Genomic DNA, 17,129 nt, shown 5'->3' on the forward strand with positions numbered 1-17,129 from the left:
TAAGTAAACTGGTTAGTTATCTGCCCACTTTGCTGTACACTTAGCTGTTTAAAATGATAGTCATAATATGAGAAAATGCCTTTTAATATAATATTAATATAATATTGTATTATTATATATTATATATTATTTATATATGTAATATAAAAATGCCTAATAATATAATATTAATATTGTAAGTACAGTAAATAAAATCCTAAGTAGTATAACCACCTACATAGTGCTACCAAGTGCTAGGTAGTGTGCTAAGTGCTTTTTCCTCTATTAATTTATCTAGTGCTTATAATGACCCTATGAATTATCCTCATTTTACAGATGAGAAAACTGAGCATATCATTTTCCAATAATTCCCTGACACCAGTTCAGTTCTGATACTATCTGTAGTTAGCACAAACCTCACAAGTTAAAGGCTCGGTTCCGGTTCCGTAAGACTGTCCCTACTTCAGATGCCAGCCACACCTGGGGCCCCCGGGCTACAAGCACTATACCTGGCCAACTGCAAACTCAGAGGTTCCATGACCACCCCCACCCAACCCACCCACTGCCATCTCCTGATTCCATAATTTGCAACAATGACTCACAGAATTAAAAAAACAAAAACAAAACTGCTCTGCTTATGATTACAATTTTAATATAAAGGATGCAATTCAAGAATGAGGAGAGGCAAAGACAAGATGTGGGGGTAGGATGGTGCAGAGCTTCCACGCCCTCTGGGTATCACCCTCCTAGCACTTTGGTGTGCCCAAACCCCATTGTTTCAGGGCTTTTACATGGGGTTTCATTACCTAGGCATGGTTGTTTAAACCATTGGCATAGGGGCTGGCTCAGTTGGTTGATTAAACCATTGGTCGGTAGTTGAACTTCATCTTCAGCCTCCTCCCCTCTCTGGAGATGGGGCCAGTCCTTCCTTTGAAACTCTGAAAGGCTCACCAGCGATCACCTCACTAGCATAAACTCTTAGTATTGTTGACAGGGACTTTTAAATTATAGACACTCCTATCAGGAGGTTTTAGGAGGATTTAGGAGCTCTGTGCCTGGAACCGAGGGCAAAAACCAAATACATTTTTTATACCACGCTGAGGCACAGGGAGATTAAGTAACTTGTTTAAGATTGCCATATGTGATGGATGAGATTCAAAATGATATTTTTTTTGAGATTCAAAAAATTTTAACTTATATATATTAATGTATACTGGTAGGAAATACTCCAAAATGCTTAGAGAGGTTAGGGTATGGGATTACATTAAAATATTTTTTATATAGGATTATAACATTATACCTACAGCAGCATATGAAATCTAGCTTTAATATAACGTGGAGTAGAAATACTACCTTATTTGAAAATCCTGAAGTTGTGGAACATACAGCTGAGGGACCTCCTTTTATAAATGAGGAACTATGATCCAAAGAACGAGATCTGCCAAAATCATACAGTGGGCTAATGACAGTGGGCTAAAATTAGAATCCAGCTCACCTCTTTTGTTTTTGTCCATCTCATTTTTCTAGAGATCAGCTAGATGCTCTTCTGCTCTGTGTTTATGTAGGTCAGATACAGGCACAGATTTCATAGCTTTCATATCTGTTCACGATCCTAACCCTTTACTCAGAGTTTCTGATTCTATGTAGGGATCTTCAGCCCCGCCCTGCACTGAGCCTAGTATTTTGGCTTGGAGGAGGGTACTTCTTGGATTAGAGGCCCAGAAGGGACTCTCCTCGCTGCCTCCCTGATCTAATGTTGGACTTCAGGAGAGGAAGAAGATTAAATGAGAGTATAATTTCCTTTTTCTTTTTTTTTTTTTTTTATAATTTCCTTTTTCATCTCTCTTCCCAAGTTACTGCAAAGACTTCTCCATTACAGGGCTCTGTGGACTGCCCCACTCTGGAATTTGAGTATGGAGATGCAGATGGGCACGCAGCAGAGTTGTCAGGTACGAGGTAGAGATGGGCTGTGGAGAGGGGAAGGATGGCCACGAGGAGAGGGCCTGGGTCTGTGATCTCTCCTGGCAGCTTCTCTGTTTTCCACATTCCCGTCTGTCTCCAACCTCCAGCGGTAAATATCTTCGCTTTTACATTTCTTCCTGTGATTTCTCCTTTGGCTACAGTATTCTCCACTTTCATTCTATCACTCTTTTCTGCTTACCCTTCTTTATTCTCTTTTGGTGCACTCTCAAATCCTTTTTTCTTTCCGTCTTTTCCCCACTCCTCTTGTTTCTCGTATCTTTGCATGCGTGCCCCCTTCTTTCTGCCACCCTCTCCCTTTCTGTCTGTCTGAATTTTTAGCTTAGGCTAAGTGTGATCCCCTCACATTAAGAGCCTCCACGTTACACATGCTATTAATACCAGTTATTAATAAACGAGCTTTGGGTGGAGATGGTGTGAAAATTGAATATTCTGTCACATGGAAGTGACACTTTGAGACGTGCTTTTTCAGAGAAAAGAGACAAGCAATTTTAAAGAAGTTCTTGTGAATAAGCACAGGGAATAAATTTTGTGATGAGTGACAGAAATAGCTGAGTTTAATAACCGACAAAGGATGAGCATTCCTAATAATACATATAAATAAATATATTTCATATATGTATGCATGTGTATGTGTGTGTATCGAGAGAGAAGAGAGGAAAAGACAAGTAGTCAAAGAATATGAATAGGAATTCAGAGAATAGAAAACCATATGGTCAATAAATATATGAAAAGATGTTCAACTGCATTAGTAAATGAGGAAAAGCAAATTAAAATAATGAGATATTTCACATTCATCAGATTGCAAAACTTAAAAGCCTGAAGTTGGCGAGGGTGCAGAGAAATGAGTACTTTTATACACTGACTGGCATGAGAGAGCAGAGCATAAAATTGGAAAGCACTTTGGTCATATCTAGCAAAGTTGAAAATGCACACATCTTGTGATTCTAGATCATAAGATGATCTAGATTCTAGATGTACCTTTTAAAGAACACTTGGGCACAAGAAAACACATAGGAAGATGTTTATTGTAGCCATTGTGAAAACATTTAAAACAACTTAGGGGAATGGATGAACTGTAGTATATCAATATAGTAGGTTGCTGCATAGATGTTAAAATAGTTGATCTATGTCAATATGTTTCGATATCAATAAATTAAATAAATTTTTAATGTTTTATTTATCCTTGAGAGAGAGAAAGACAGAGCATGAGCAAGGGAGGGGCAGAGAGAGAGAAGACACATACTGAAGCAGACTCCAGGCTCTGAGCTGTCAACACAGCGCCCAACGTGGGGCTCGAACTCACAAGCTGTGAGATCATGACCTGAGCCGAAGTCAGACGCTCAACCGACAGAGCCACCCAGGCGCCCCATCAATATCAATAAATTAAAAGCACATTGTTGAGTGGGGAAAGAAACAGTGACAAAATAACTTACACATGCATCCAGAAAACAGCTTAAACACACAAACCTAAAAGATGTTTCTGGGAAGCCCAGTTGCACACTTGATTGAGAACAGTGTCAGTTAAGTAAACAGATGTGTTCATCATACTGTCATGTAAAAAACTATTGAAAAATATACTAAATAGTGATTTAAAAAAAAATAACACATATAATACCCTGTTTGGATAAAAACTCTCAAAACAGAACATATCATGTTGTTTACAGGTATATATGTGTGTAGTAAAAGTAGAAAAATAGGCATGTGAAGCATACATACCAATTTCGTTAAAATGGTTATCTCTAGAGAGGGGAATAAGATAGAATGGGAGGAGAGGGGGGCTTTAGATGTCGGAAGCAAATATGACAGGTATAAACATTTGTTTAATCTGGGTAGAAGACACAAAGTTATCCTGTATGTATTCTATATCTGTATATGAACGTTCACGATCTAAAATTTAAAAATAAACAAAAAGCTTAGTACCTAACAGCCTTGCTCCCTTTTCTGACTGGGTTTATGCTGCGCTCTTTAAAAACATCTATGCCCACTGCCCACTGAGCACTGAAGAATATCAGAGTCAGGGCTGGGATTTGCTTCTGATCAGTCCAGGATTCTGGAACTCAGGACTCAAAAGCCCTGCTTCCCAGATAAGGTGTTTCTCAACCATTAGACCGAGAACATACGTGAATTTCTCTTTGTGAATTATCTGTGACCTAGTTAAATTTCCAGCAAGGATCTCAGGCCACAGAATTTTGAGGAAATCTGTTCTGTCACCTATTGACTTCTCAGCCTCAATTCTTCATCCTCTGTAAGATAAAGGTACTGGTATAATGTCCCGGAGTGTGTGTGTAGGAGACGGCATTTTTATTTCTCAAGCTCTCTGCATTTTGTATTCAGAGGCTGTTGTTAATAAAGTTAGATTTTCTTGGGCATAAGCAGCCCTTTGGCAACAGTAGCTACTTCTAAGTGGTTCGATGCTGTCTCTACCTGCGTGGCCTTGGGCAGGAACCTAAACTTCTGTACCCTTTGAGGAATCTCAGTAGGGAGAGAATGAACTGGCTTTAACCCCAAAGGGCCATCTAACACATACTCTCCAGCCTTTGCTCTGGCTCCTTGAATAGCGCAAGGAGCTTGCCTCTAAATTTCAGGCACCGTGTTGCCCTTCTCTTCCCTAGAGACAGGATAGTCTCAGTCTGGGTTGACAAGCAGAAGGGGCTGCAGCCCTAAGAAGCAGGAGTGATGACATTTAGCCCTCTCTGCTCCAACCCTCCTGGCCCTCACCAAGTGTTGAAGACTGCCTTCTTTGCTATAGCAGCCAGCTGGCAGGAGGAGGACAGGTTTGATGGTTTAATCACCCAGGGACACAAGTGGCTATTTTTAACTGCTCCGAAAGGGAGGAAGTTGGCTCTGGATTGAATTGGACGCAGGAATGTGTTGGAAGCTTTAGCTCTTTCATGCCACCCTCTCCACCTCAGGCCCCTTTTATAAGGGTCTGCCGAATGTTTGTGACTCTGTCCTATCTTTTCTGCCACAGAATTATATAGCTACACTGAAAACCTGGAATTTACCACTAACAGGAGGTGCTTTGAAGAAGATTTCAAGACTCAAGGTGATCCCAGATTCTTATTAATAGAAACCTGGTTTTCCCTCCATGATATCCCAGCCTGATCTAGAAAAGCCCAAAACAAAGTATGACCCTTCTTCATCCTCTCCATAACCATATAATTTCTCTATTCCTCCTTTCATACGGGACACAGAGTTTCCTATATCTCAGTTGGGGAGGCCATGGATGGAAGCAGGAGAAGCCTGAGCTGGGTCCCTTTCACTGATGTAAAGGGCCCAGAGAGCCGAGGGATGGGGACTGGGCAGGTACCCTGCTACCTGGTAAAACCCTGTGCCTAGTGTAGTCCTTGACCTTGACATTCAACCCCTGCCTCCAACTCTGCCTCACTCCTAATAACATCTAATAATATTTCGTGTGCCCACACTGCAATCCTCTCAGACCTCTATTTCCTTACTTGGTCAGTGAATTCAATTTGCAATTCAACAGATGTGTGGTGAGTACTTTTTTGTGCCGGAGATGGATGCGGGGGGCAGGGGTGAAGGTGAATTTGCAGTATCTTCAAAGAGATTATAGTCCAGTGGCAGAGTGGAGGTGTGTACATCACAAAACTGAGGCCAAGAGGAAAAATGGTAAGTATCATAAGAGAAGTAAAAAGTTTCTTGGGGGACAGAGCTGGCTGGAGCATTAGTGGAAAAGAGGTAATTTAGTATTGAACCTATAATGATGAATAGGAATTGGATAGGTAGGGAGAGAGAGAGAATTCCTTGAAAAGGCAGAGATAGGTTGGAATAGACTGTGTGTGGAGAATAGAGGGAATATGAAGGAAGATAAGGCTGCAGAGTGGGTTCAGCCAGAACTTTTTGGGTCCTTTACTTTGCCAATCTCTTAGTGGAATCTTCTCAGCTAAATAAGGAAAGCTTTTGAAGAGAAGAATTTGTTGGGGGCTGGGATCAGAGATGGATATGCTATCAGGAGCCTTTCCAGGAAGGGGAAGCAGAAGCTGACACTGGATCTGTATGGTTTTCTGTCCCCAGTGCAGGGCAAGGAGTGGCTGGAATTGGAGGAAGATGCTCAGAAGGCCTATGTGATGGGACTCCTAGACCGACTGGAGGTGGTCAGTAGGGAGCGGCGACTGAAGGTGGCCCGGGCTGTTCTCTACCTGGCCCAAGGCAAGTGACCACCTTTGCCAGCTTGAAATGGCTGAAAACCAGGGAGAGAAATGTTGTTATCAGGACTAGGATGAGGCAAGCCAGGCTGAAAAAGCAAGTTCCCTGCCTCTCAAAGACAGATCTTATCAAGTGCTAGAAGTAATCTGGTGCTTATGAGGAGGTTAAGGAGATGGTGGTGGGTACAATTCCGGATCCCTTGGAATTGGCCTTTATCTTACCGGGCATGCCAAGATTTCTTATAGGGTTGTTTATTTCTTCATGTGGGCTGTGATCACATGTGGAGATTTAGCAAGCGAATCAGTGTGGCTAGAGTTGATGATGCACCACCAGCCGAGCATGGAGGCTTCTTTCATCAGCTGTGGCACAGGCTTCCACTGAGGGGAGGCAGTGGAGTACCTCAGGGTCACAGATGGTGGACCCTCTGCATTATTTCTTATTTGCATTTAGAAGGTTCAAGCCAGCATAGCAGCAGGAGTGGATACAGTGGGTAATTGGGAGATGATCAGAACTCGGTGGGATTAACTGAGGAAATCTTCTCAGAAGAGACCTATTAGCCAGGTGTTGGAAAGAGAAATGAGATAGCCTAGCTGGAATAGTAAAAATAAGCCCTGAGATCATAATAAGAGGACTGTTGGCAGAACCAACTAGCTGGGAACTTTAAAAACTATAAAAGAAAATAATAAATGGAGAGGGAAGAGAATGGTGAAGGGAAGACTGTAGCAAAAAAAGCGGTGCCTAACCATCTCTCTTGGGTCTGGTGCTCTGGCCAACTTCCAACTGCCAGTACCTTCAACTTTTTACCTGAAAGCTTTGTCTGCAGCCTATATGGGGTAACCAGAAAGTGCTAGGGAATTCATGTAGCACTGATCACTGACTGACAGGAGTTAGTGGGTAAATAGCCCAACTACCTCACTCTTCTTGGGTGGGAGGATTCTGAGGTGTGTAAAATATATACTGTTTCCCAGAGCTTCCCCCAACCTGGGTTTCAGCTCTTGGCTGCCTTCTCTTCCCTATCTCATTTCCCCACTTCTCAACTAGGATCATCTCCCAAATAAACTACTTGCATTTTAATCGTTCTCTCTGGATCTGCTTCTCAGGGAAATCAAACTTAAGACAGACCAGTGATAAGCACATTGGACCTGACTCTGGAGACTGCTTCTCCTCTTTTGAAACTGGCTCATTCAAAGTTCTGGAGGTTCTGGCTCTGGAAGTTCTGGAGGGCCTTGCCCTACCTTTGTCAGCCTAATTGTTGGGCTAGGTGTTGAAAGATAGTCTTAAGATCATGGGGAAGAGTGGAAAGAACTGGGATACCACTCTCACGTACAATTCCATGGCACTGTCTGGTCCTTTAGGCACTTTTGGGGAATGTGATTCAGAGGTCGATGTGCTACACTGGTCCAGGTACAACTGCTTCCTGCTCTATCAGATGGGGACCTTCTCGGCCTTCCTGGAGCTACTCCACATGGAAATCGAGTGAGAAGCCTAGGGGAGGGCTGGCCTAGACAACCCCCTTCCTTGAAGGGTGCCTCATGTCCTGTGCTGATTCCCTCCCTATGGAGACCTCTGTGGGAGCAGGGTCTATTCATACTTCAGTCCAAAGCTTACTGATAGTTCCCCTCTCCAGCCATGCTCTCTGATATGCTGTCTTCCTCCCTGAGATTGGGCTCATCAACAGCTTCTGCCCTACTTACAGCTTCAATCCTGGGCTTCAGGGCCCTATCCTGGGCGGGTTCCCTTTGTATCTAAACACCTTCTCAACTCAGCCTAAGTGGAATCCATGAAGGAGACTGTTCTACCTGAGAACATGACCCAAGAGGAACAGGACCAATTTCTGTTGCTGTGCCCAGTTCTTTCCTTGTGGGTCATAGCTCTAAAGGTGGCCTTGGTTGCTGCTGCCACTATAGTGATCCCTCATTTTATCTCAAGCCCATCACCCAGGAGTTTAAATAGGGCAAATTTAAAGGGTTGCTTAGCATCTACTTTGTATCCAGCACAGTACTAGGCACAATGTGGATTATAGGAGGGATTGTCACAGACCTTGCCCTTGCCCATCTTTACCGCAGACAAGCATTTACTGAGATGGCAGAGGAATTCTGTGGGCTCATTTACCTTAGACCAGTTTCTTTTAGCTACATAGCCAGGGAATAGCAGGTACTCAGGTTTGGGTATATGATAAGTGGGGACGCAGGATGTAAAGAGGATATCTGAGTTCCGCTTCTCTCTCTCCTCCCCACGGCAGCAACAGCCAGGCCTGTAGCAGTGCTCTTCGGAAACCAGCCATCTCCATTGCTGATAGCACAGAGCTCAGGTGAGTGGAGCTGGCCCTGGGATTGGAACAGGGGGTGGTCAGCAATGGGTTACCCTTTGCCCAAGTTCCCCAGACACACCCAGATTACTAATAGTTGCTAATTCCACTGGGTTGAGCTCCCACACGAATCCTCCCTGAGGTCTCTGACTACAGGTTAGGAGCTGCTTTGGGAACCTTTTGTAACCCTTCTATAACCCCAGGGTGCTGCTGAGTGTCATGTACCTATTGGTGGAAAATATCCGCCTGGAGCGAGAGACAGACTCCTGCCGGTGGAGGACAGCACGAGAGACCTTCCGCACTGAATTGAGTAAGAAGTGGCATTTGAGGAAGGAAGGGGATGAGGTGCTGGTAGTGGAGGGGCATCTGCATAGTAGAAACAGAAAGCTCCCCTTCCTGCCAGCCTGCCTGCCTGCCTTCCTTCCTTCCTCACTTACTCCCTCCCTCCCTCCCTGCCTCCCATTCTTCCTTCCTTCCTTTTTCAGAATTGGCATCCATTCTTTTATTCTTACTTTTTAAAAAATGTTTATTTTGAGAGAGAGAAAGAGAGAGTACACACAGGGGAAGGGCAGAGAGAGTGGGGGAGAGAGAATCCACGCTGTTAGCACAGAGCCCAATGTGGGGCTTGATCTCATGAACTCCAAGGTCATGATCTGAGCTGAAACCAAGAGTCAGGCACTTAACCAACTGAGCCATTTGTTGCTCCTATTTTTTTTTTTTTTTTTAAGTAGGCTCCTCACAGGGAGCAGAGCCTAACGCAGAGCTTGAACTCACAACCCTGAGATCAAGACTTGAACCGAGATCAAGAGTTGGATGCTTAACCAACTGAGCCACCCAGGCGTCCCTAGCATCCATTCTTTTAGGGCAGAGATACTGTGTGGCAGGCATGAAGACCTGGCTTGACTGCCCTTGTGTCTATGAATTAGGACCAATTATGTGTCATTTCTGTGCCTTGGTTTCCTTGGTTATAAATGGGGATAGCCATCCATCTCACATTTCATCATCAATCTCACATGAAAAAATAAGTTGAATCAGCTTGAAAATGTTAGTTGGTAATGTCATCAGACAGGGATAAGATACGAAGGCCTGCAGGATTTTTAAAATATATTCACTAAAGGACACCTGGGTGGCTCCGTTGGTTAAGCATCTGACTTCAGCTCGGGTCATCATCTCATGGTTTGTGAGTTCAAACCCCATATCGAGCTCTCCACTCTCAGCAAGGAGCCCGCTTTGAATCCTCTGTCTCCCTCTCTCTCTCTGCCCCTCCCCTGGTCACTTGCTCTCTTTCTCAATAAATAAATAAAATAGAATAGAATAGAATAGAATAGAATAGAATAGAATAGAATAGAATAGAATAAAATAAAATAAAATAAAATAAAATAAAATAAAATAAAATAAAATAAAATAAAATTTCCACTGATGTGGAAAAGTGAGTTGTGATCCATGAAACGCATTGAATTCTTTGACCAGAAAACAACATCTTTATATTACTATTACTTCTAGTTTGGTATCTATCCCCAAGCTTGGGAGCTAAGCCATTTTACCTCCATGGCCTTCCTCCTTGCGCCTTCCCTCTGGGAACCCTGTAAGCCTCCTTCTAAGGAGCAAATACTCGAATTCTTTGGGGGAGCTAAGAGCCTTCCTCTGTGCTTCCAGACTCAGGATCACAGGAGCAGGGTTACAGCTACCCCATCCTCACTTCCTCACTCTTCTCCCTCCTCTCCCCCAGGCTTCTCCATGCATAATGAGGAGCCTTTTGCCCTTCTGCTTTTCTCCATGGTTACCAAGTTCTGCAGCGGCCTGGCTCCCCACTTCCCCATAAAGAAGGTCCTGCTTTTGCTCTGGAAGGTAGTCATGGTGAGTGACTGATTCCCCTGCCCCCACTCCCATCTCATCAAACCAGCAGTGCCCTCTGCCACTACCTCAGTTTCTTCTAGTCCGATCCCAGGAGGCTGGAGCTAGGCAGAATAAGGCAGCTGTTAGCCAATGGAGAGGAATCAGATGCTCTGTGTCAGAGCAGGTTACCTATTTCTGTTGGACTGACAGGAGATGTCACTCTATGAATTGGGGTGTCATTGTACCTTCCCATGATAGAGCTGACATTTCATGCAAAGAACACTGGTTGAGAGTTGGGAGATCTAGCCTCTGCTGATACTGAGGAACCTCGGGCAACTGTCTGTGCCTCTATTTTTCTAGCTATAAAATGTGGGACTTCGTGCCTGCCCTCCATCCAGATAAACAGAGGATTTGTTTTTAAAAAATGAAGTCTTTATAAATGTATGGTACAGCTTTGTTGCTAATTATTAAATCTGATCCTTCATCTCTGGCACCCACTCCACAGGACTGGTTGAACAACATACCCTCCAGGGCACGCTCCATAGGGGGGAACTACCTTTTGACTGCAGAAAAAATTGAGTGACTCTGGGGCTTTATAGCATCTGGATGTGCTCCTTTAAAAAAGGGAACATAGTTCCCTGCTCCCTCCCCCCCCCTTTTTTTTCAGTAGAAGGCTCTAGGAGTCCTTTTCCTAATTTCTGGTGATGTTTCCAGCCCTGAGTCAGTGTCAGTAAATAAATAATGCTTCATCCTGACCCCTGAGCTCCTAAGACTGGGGATGGTAACTCCATTTGCCCCTTACTGTTTTATTACTTCCTAATTCAGAAGGGGTCTAAGGGGACTGGAGATTGTGGTTCTTCCCTGACTTTTCTCCTGCTGAGTTCCCTCTGTTCCTTTCCTCTGGCCCTTTCCTGTTTATACCTTAGTTTACCCTCGGTGGATTTGAGCATCTACAGGTTCTCAAAGTACAGAAGCGGGCAGAACTGGGGCTGCCTCCACTGGCTGAAGATAGCATCCAGGTGGTGAAGAGCATGCGTGCCGCCTCCCCGCCCTCTTATACCCTCGACCTGGGGGAGTCTCAACTGGCACCACCACCCTCTAAGCTGCGAGGCCGTCGTGGTTCTCGAAGGGTATGAACTAAAGCAGACAGTGGTGCTGTGATACTAGTTGTCTAGAAATTAAGATTTTGAGCTACTCTGGATGTGGAAGGAATGGGCAGTAAATGACCCAGCTTATCCTGCCTCTGGTTGGCCCTGTGACTAACCTGAAACTAACATTGAGTCTAACCTTGGAGACTAACCTTGGAGTCTGTACTTTAGCCTCTGTCTCCCAGCTGCAGCATGTTCCTGGGCTATCATGATGTGACATTATGGTATCGCATCATAGATCCATGTCTTGGTACAGAGTCATTGGCCTAGACCTAGTGTACCTGGAGTTCCCTAGCATTCTGGACAACAATTAGGGTATAATCCTGGAGTAGGGACCCAGATCACCTGAACAGAGCTCCCAGCAAATCCATGTGCCCAGGGTGAGGCACTTTATCATTTTCTTGACAGCAAGAAGGTTTACTCTGAGCCAGCCATGCTCTTGTCTGGCCCTGGAACTAGACGCTTACATTTAGGAGGTGATTGATTAGTGTTCTAGCTATAATCTGCATCCCTGGAAAGGTCAGAATGACAAGTTGCACTGACACTTGACCATGTACCCATGAACTCACCTCCCTGAAATACCTGAGCTCACCAATAATAGGTGACAGGACCAGACAATCTTGTTCAGTAGTCTAGTCTACATAATCTATAATGTGATTTTTTTTAGGCTTTTTTTGTTTTATAAAGTAATGCTTACTCATTGTACAAAATTTGGAACAAATATAAAAATGTGAAGAAGGGAGGAAAAAAGAAAATCACCCACAAGCTTAACAAACCAAAGGCAGTCACTGTTAACTTTTTGGCCTATTTCTGTCCAACCTTTTTTTCTTTCTGCAACAAGATTTAAAATTCCAAACTTGCTTCCCTCTGCCTAGCAGCAAGCCTCTGTCCTCCTCTTCCTCAGTCAGCCAGCTGGTGTATACTCACAGAAGGCAAACTAATTGAATGTTCACCTAAGCAGAGCATAATTAGAAAGGAAAGTGCTGGGGGGGGGGGGGGGGGGGGAGAAAAAAAGCATCCATGCTTTCTGAAAGCTAAGTAACTGACTTTGGGATTATCTGTGCTTTGTTCCCCAGCTTGGTTGCCTGAGAGGTACTTATCCTGGAATAGGGCCTGGTGGGGATACTAGGGTTGAGGTAGGGAAGGGGATATTCTCAGAAGAGCTGGGTTGTTACTCCACGTATCCTGAAGTCTAGCAGCCTGTGGGTAGAGGGTGACTTCAGACAAGGATGCTCAGAGTGAGGTCTCTGTATACCTTCTCTCTATCCTCCCAACCCCCGCCCAGCAACTCCTCACTAAGCAAGATAGCCTGGACATCTACAATGAAAGAGATCTCTTTAAGACTGAGGAACCAGCCACAGAGGAGGAAGAGGAGTCTGCTGGTGATGGAGAACGAACCTTAGATGGAGAGTTAGACCTGCTAGAGCAAGACCCCCTGGTGCCACCTCCACCTTCACAGGCACCCCTTTCTGCTGAGCGGGTGGCCTTTCCCAAGGGCCTACCTTGGGCCCCAAAGGTCAGGTAGGTTTGATACCTCCAGGACCCTGAGTTTGGGGATTAGAATCACTGAAGGCCCAGAGTGCAGTAGTCTAGCATTCAAGTCTCAAGCCTGGCTAGAAGTCAGAACTCCCAGGTTTGAAGTTTTCTCTGTTAGCGGCCATCTTCCCCCACTGCTCTAGTCATCCTATTGATGGGTTAGTAGCCCAGAAAGGGTCTGTCTCTCAAGGTTTGTTTTTGTTTTTTTTTTCCTTTTCTGGGGTTTGCCTCTCCACTCTCCTCTCAGACAGAAGGACATTGAGCACTTCTTGGAGATGAGCAGGAACAAATTCATCGGATTCACTCTGGGGCAGTAAGTGACTAGATGATCAGAACTGGCTATAGAGTGGTTTTTAGGGGGCCAGAGGAATGGGTGGCTGGAATGAGAGATGTTGCCCTGTAGTCATAGTGTAACCTAGAGCTACTGGGTCATGGGCATCTCCTACGACTACTTTGGGCTTGTGCCATGGAATTTTTTTCCTTCTAGTTTCTTAGAAGAACTCTTATGTTCTTAGCCAGGTGTAGGACTTAACAAGTCATTGCCTCTTGGGCTTCAATGTCCTCATGAGAGTGTTGGATTAGATGATCCCTAGGAAACCTTCCTGTTTTAATGGGCCAGAATTCTCTGAACAAGAAACATGGTCAGAACAGACCCAGTCTTTCCCCATTTCTCCTCCCTCATGAATTCCTCACACTGGCTGGCCCCTATAAAACTGAGAAAGTATTATTACAAGTGTTTCGCTGTAGTTGGGCTACATTCCCTTTTAGGGAACCTACTGCTCCCTGACAAAGTAAATCCCCAAAAAACTATATAAAAATCCAAATTTTCACAAGCACTTCTGTGTGGCATTGTTCTTTTTGTGTCTTATAGCAATAATGGGGGTACTGGAAGCTTATAGAGAAAGATCCAGAATACAGCATGTTGAAAGTGGCATGGTCCATGTAACTCTAGGGAATATCAGTAGTTCTGTATACTTTTGATGCTTATCATCTGGTATATCTCTCATTTCACAGGGACACAGACACCTTGGTTGGATTACCCAGGCCCATCCATGAGAGTGTGAAGACTTTAAAGCAGGTGACCAGAGTGGGCTCTCAGTCTCCAGGGATAGGGAGCCATCAAAACAAGTTGGATTACCCGAGTCCTGAGTATTGGCTCTTCTTCCAGACACATTCTGAACCAATTATTCTATATTTCCCCTGCAGGCATTTTGGCCAAAGAGGAAAAAATTAGGCCTCTCCCTACTTAAGCATTTTCCTACATTCAGATAGGGGGAAAGTTATCCTTCCTTCCTCTCATGGCTTTTTCCTCCTCCCACCCCTTGCTTCCTTTCCTCTCACTTCTTTGTCCCTATAGGGCCACTAACGTCCAAAGGCCCAGGATTAGTAGCGGTCTGCTCTGCATCCAAAGTGTATGCGAGCACAAAGAGTAAGAATAGTCGTCTCTTGCCTAGACCTTAAATTCTCCCTTACCCCATCATCATCACTCCATACACATGCACACACATATACTCACATGCAGCGAAATTCACCAGGCAATGGTCCAGGGGCATGGGCCTATTCTTTACTTCCCCTTGCCCTTGGTTGAAGGTAAATACTTAGGGATTTGCTGCTCTTCAACAAATACGGAAACAGAATAAACAGAAACACTGTATATGAAGCACTTGGCTCAATTATTAAGGGTACAAAGGTGAATAAGACTCCTGCCTTCAAAGAGTTCGTGTCCTATTTGGGGTAACAACCCATATACAGGACATTTCCTTATCATTGAGGAAGTTAAGCAAGAGGCTGGTACATATGTGATCAAAGCCCTCAGTATCTTTCTTCTTTTTTTTTTTAAGTAATCTCTACACCCAGCATCTCAACAACCCCAAGATCTAGAGTTGCACGCTGTTCAGACTGAGCCAGCCAGGTGTCCCCCACCCTTTGTTTACTTATTTATTTACCTATCTTATTTTTTTAGTGGCCTCAGGCTCTTAATTGATGTCTTTTCTTCCCCAGCACAAGTACATCTCCATTGCAGATATTCAGATCAAGAATGAGGAGGACCTGGAGAAGTGCCCCATGTCTTTGGTGAGTCAAGGGGGTCCTACACAGGAGGAGGAGGACAAGAGGAAATCTGTCTGCAGTGCTGTCACAGAACATGTGTGCATACTGTTGGGCTCTTACTGTGTGTACCATGCAAGGCAAGGTCCCTACTTTTTTGTGTGTGTGTTTTAGGTCCCTACTTTCATGATACATTCGAGTTAGAGAAAAAAGAAAATAAGTAATTAAGGAAACAAGAAGACTATCAGAGAATGGAAGATAATGAAGAAAATTTAAATAGGATGACATGGTAGAGGCATCTGTCATGCAGTAGACTACTTTCAATTAGGCAGTCAGGATAGGTGGACCTCTGAGAAGGCGACAGCTAAGCTAAAATGTGAGGTACAAGAAGGAGTTGGCCATAGGAACATCAGGGGAAAGAGAATTCTAAGCAGAGGATACAGCCTTAACAAAGTGAGAGCAAGCTCGGAGTATTAGGGGTAGCGAACAAAGGCCTGTGGCAAGAGCACAGGCGTGAGGGGTGAGGTTGTGTGTGACAAAGTCAGGGAGTGGCCTGGAGCTACTTTACACAGGACTCCTAAGCAAAGATAGGGAGTGTGAAGTTGTTTCACAGTACAGAAGTAAGCCCTTGGAGATTTTAAGCAGGGGAGTGGCATGATCTAATTTATCTTTTCAAAACAATTGGCTCCTGTGTATAGACTTTACCAGAAAAGAGTGGAAGCAGGGTGATCAGTTAGAGGGCTCTTAAAATAGTCAAGGTGAGAAATGATGGTGATATGGAGTGGGGTAGTAATTACAGAAATAGGGAAAAGTGGAACAAATTTGGGTTTTATTTTGGAGGTGTAGCTGACAAGACTTGCTGGTCAGTTGGATGTGATTAGAAAGGCACGGAGGAATCAAGAATAAGAATCATTTGCCAACATGGGGAGTTCTGTTTCATCAAGAGTTCTATTTTGGTCATACTCAGTTTTAGATATCCATTAGGCAGCCATGCACATGAGCAGTCATGCAAATTGAATGTATAAATCTAGAGTTCTAAGAGAGAGGACTGGCTTAGAGAGATAAATTTGGGAGTTGTTGACTTACTGGACAGTGTTAAAACCATAGAATTGGCTGAGATAACCCAAGGAGGGAATGGAAATAGAGGAAGGAACCCAGGACAAAGCCCTGGGCACACCAGTATGTTGAGGGTAGGATGAGTCAGGAAAGGAGCCAGAAAAGAACAGTAAGAGAAACACTCAGTGATGTGGGAGAGAATGTGGGAGATTGTGATACTATAAAAACTAAGAAAATTTTTTTCTAGAAGGGAGTGATCAGCTGTGTCAAATGCTGCTGATAAATGGATAAGACTATAGGTGCCCATTGGATAGGACACCATGAAGATAACTGGTGACCTTGTTAAGAACAACCTCAAGTGAAAAGGTGGGGCTAGTAGCCTGGTTGGAGTATGTTAAAAAAGGAATGTAAAGAAAGGAGGTAGACAGTCAACACAGACAACATAGTTTTATTATAAAGAGAATAGAAATGGGATGGTAGCTGAAGGAGGATGTGGGGTCAAGGGAAGGTGTTTTATAGCCAGGAGATTCTAGAGTATGTTTATGTCCTAAAAGAGATGATCTTGCAGAGAGGAGACGATCGCAGAACTGATGTATTTGACAGAGCAAAAGGGTGAGAGATCCCCAGCACAAGTGGAGAGTTGGCCTTTAATAGAGCAGAGGCGGTTCATCCTTCATGTCGAGAAGGAAGGTAGAGAACCTGGTAGATTTGGTGTTGAGAAGATGAGGGGTGCCTGTCTGATTGCTTCTGTTTTCTCCATGAAGTATGAGGCCAGGTTAGCAACTATTGAGGGGTTGTGGGGTAAGGGGATTGGTTTGAGGACAAGGGAAAAGGGAAGGTATGACATAGATCTTTTGGAGAGCAGGAAGGCAACCTTAGAGGATTGCCTGAGTTTATTGAATGCCCATTTAAGCAGCAGCTGAGTTATTCGGGATGGCAAGGGCCAGGTTATCCCTCCCTGCCTCAGGGAGGACCTCAGGCAGTGCCTCAGGTGCCTCAAGGCAGTGAACCTCGCCCTGGAATAGAGGTACCTTGTGAGAGGAAGGACTGCATTGGCCAAAGAGGACAAT

The 17,129-nt window shown here is 44.3% G+C and overlaps 1 protein-coding gene across 2 annotated transcripts in view; it reads left to right on the top strand.

Moving 5' to 3' along the window:
* The window catches only part of STRIP2 (striatin interacting protein 2), a 46,602-nt gene that overhangs the window by 5,336 nt on the left and 24,137 nt on the right, over positions 1 to 17,129 (top strand). The window contains exons 2-13 of one of the 2 annotated variants that reach the window (XM_060633111.3): positions 1,859 to 1,928; positions 4,934 to 5,008; positions 5,998 to 6,132; positions 7,485 to 7,605; positions 8,372 to 8,440; positions 8,641 to 8,747; positions 10,167 to 10,294; positions 11,200 to 11,403; positions 12,707 to 12,942; positions 13,205 to 13,270; positions 13,972 to 14,035; positions 14,959 to 15,030. In XM_060633111.3, coding sequence (XP_060489094.1) covers positions 1,859 to 1,928; positions 4,934 to 5,008; positions 5,998 to 6,132; positions 7,485 to 7,605; positions 8,372 to 8,440; positions 8,641 to 8,747; positions 10,167 to 10,294; positions 11,200 to 11,403; positions 12,707 to 12,942; positions 13,205 to 13,270; positions 13,972 to 14,035; positions 14,959 to 15,030 — 1,347 coding nt within the window. The remainder of the gene's footprint in view (positions 1 to 1,858; positions 1,929 to 4,933; positions 5,009 to 5,997; positions 6,133 to 7,484; positions 7,606 to 8,371; positions 8,441 to 8,640; positions 8,748 to 10,166; positions 10,295 to 11,199; positions 11,404 to 12,706; positions 12,943 to 13,204; positions 13,271 to 13,971; positions 14,036 to 14,958; positions 15,031 to 17,129) is intronic. The other variant, XM_060633113.3, reaches the window with a different exon arrangement.

This window comes from Panthera onca, chromosome A2 (genome assembly GCF_046562875.1).
Source record: "Panthera onca isolate mPanOnc1 chromosome A2, mPanOnc1 haplotype 2, whole genome shotgun sequence".
Taxonomy (NCBI): domain Eukaryota; kingdom Metazoa; phylum Chordata; class Mammalia; order Carnivora; family Felidae; genus Panthera; species Panthera onca.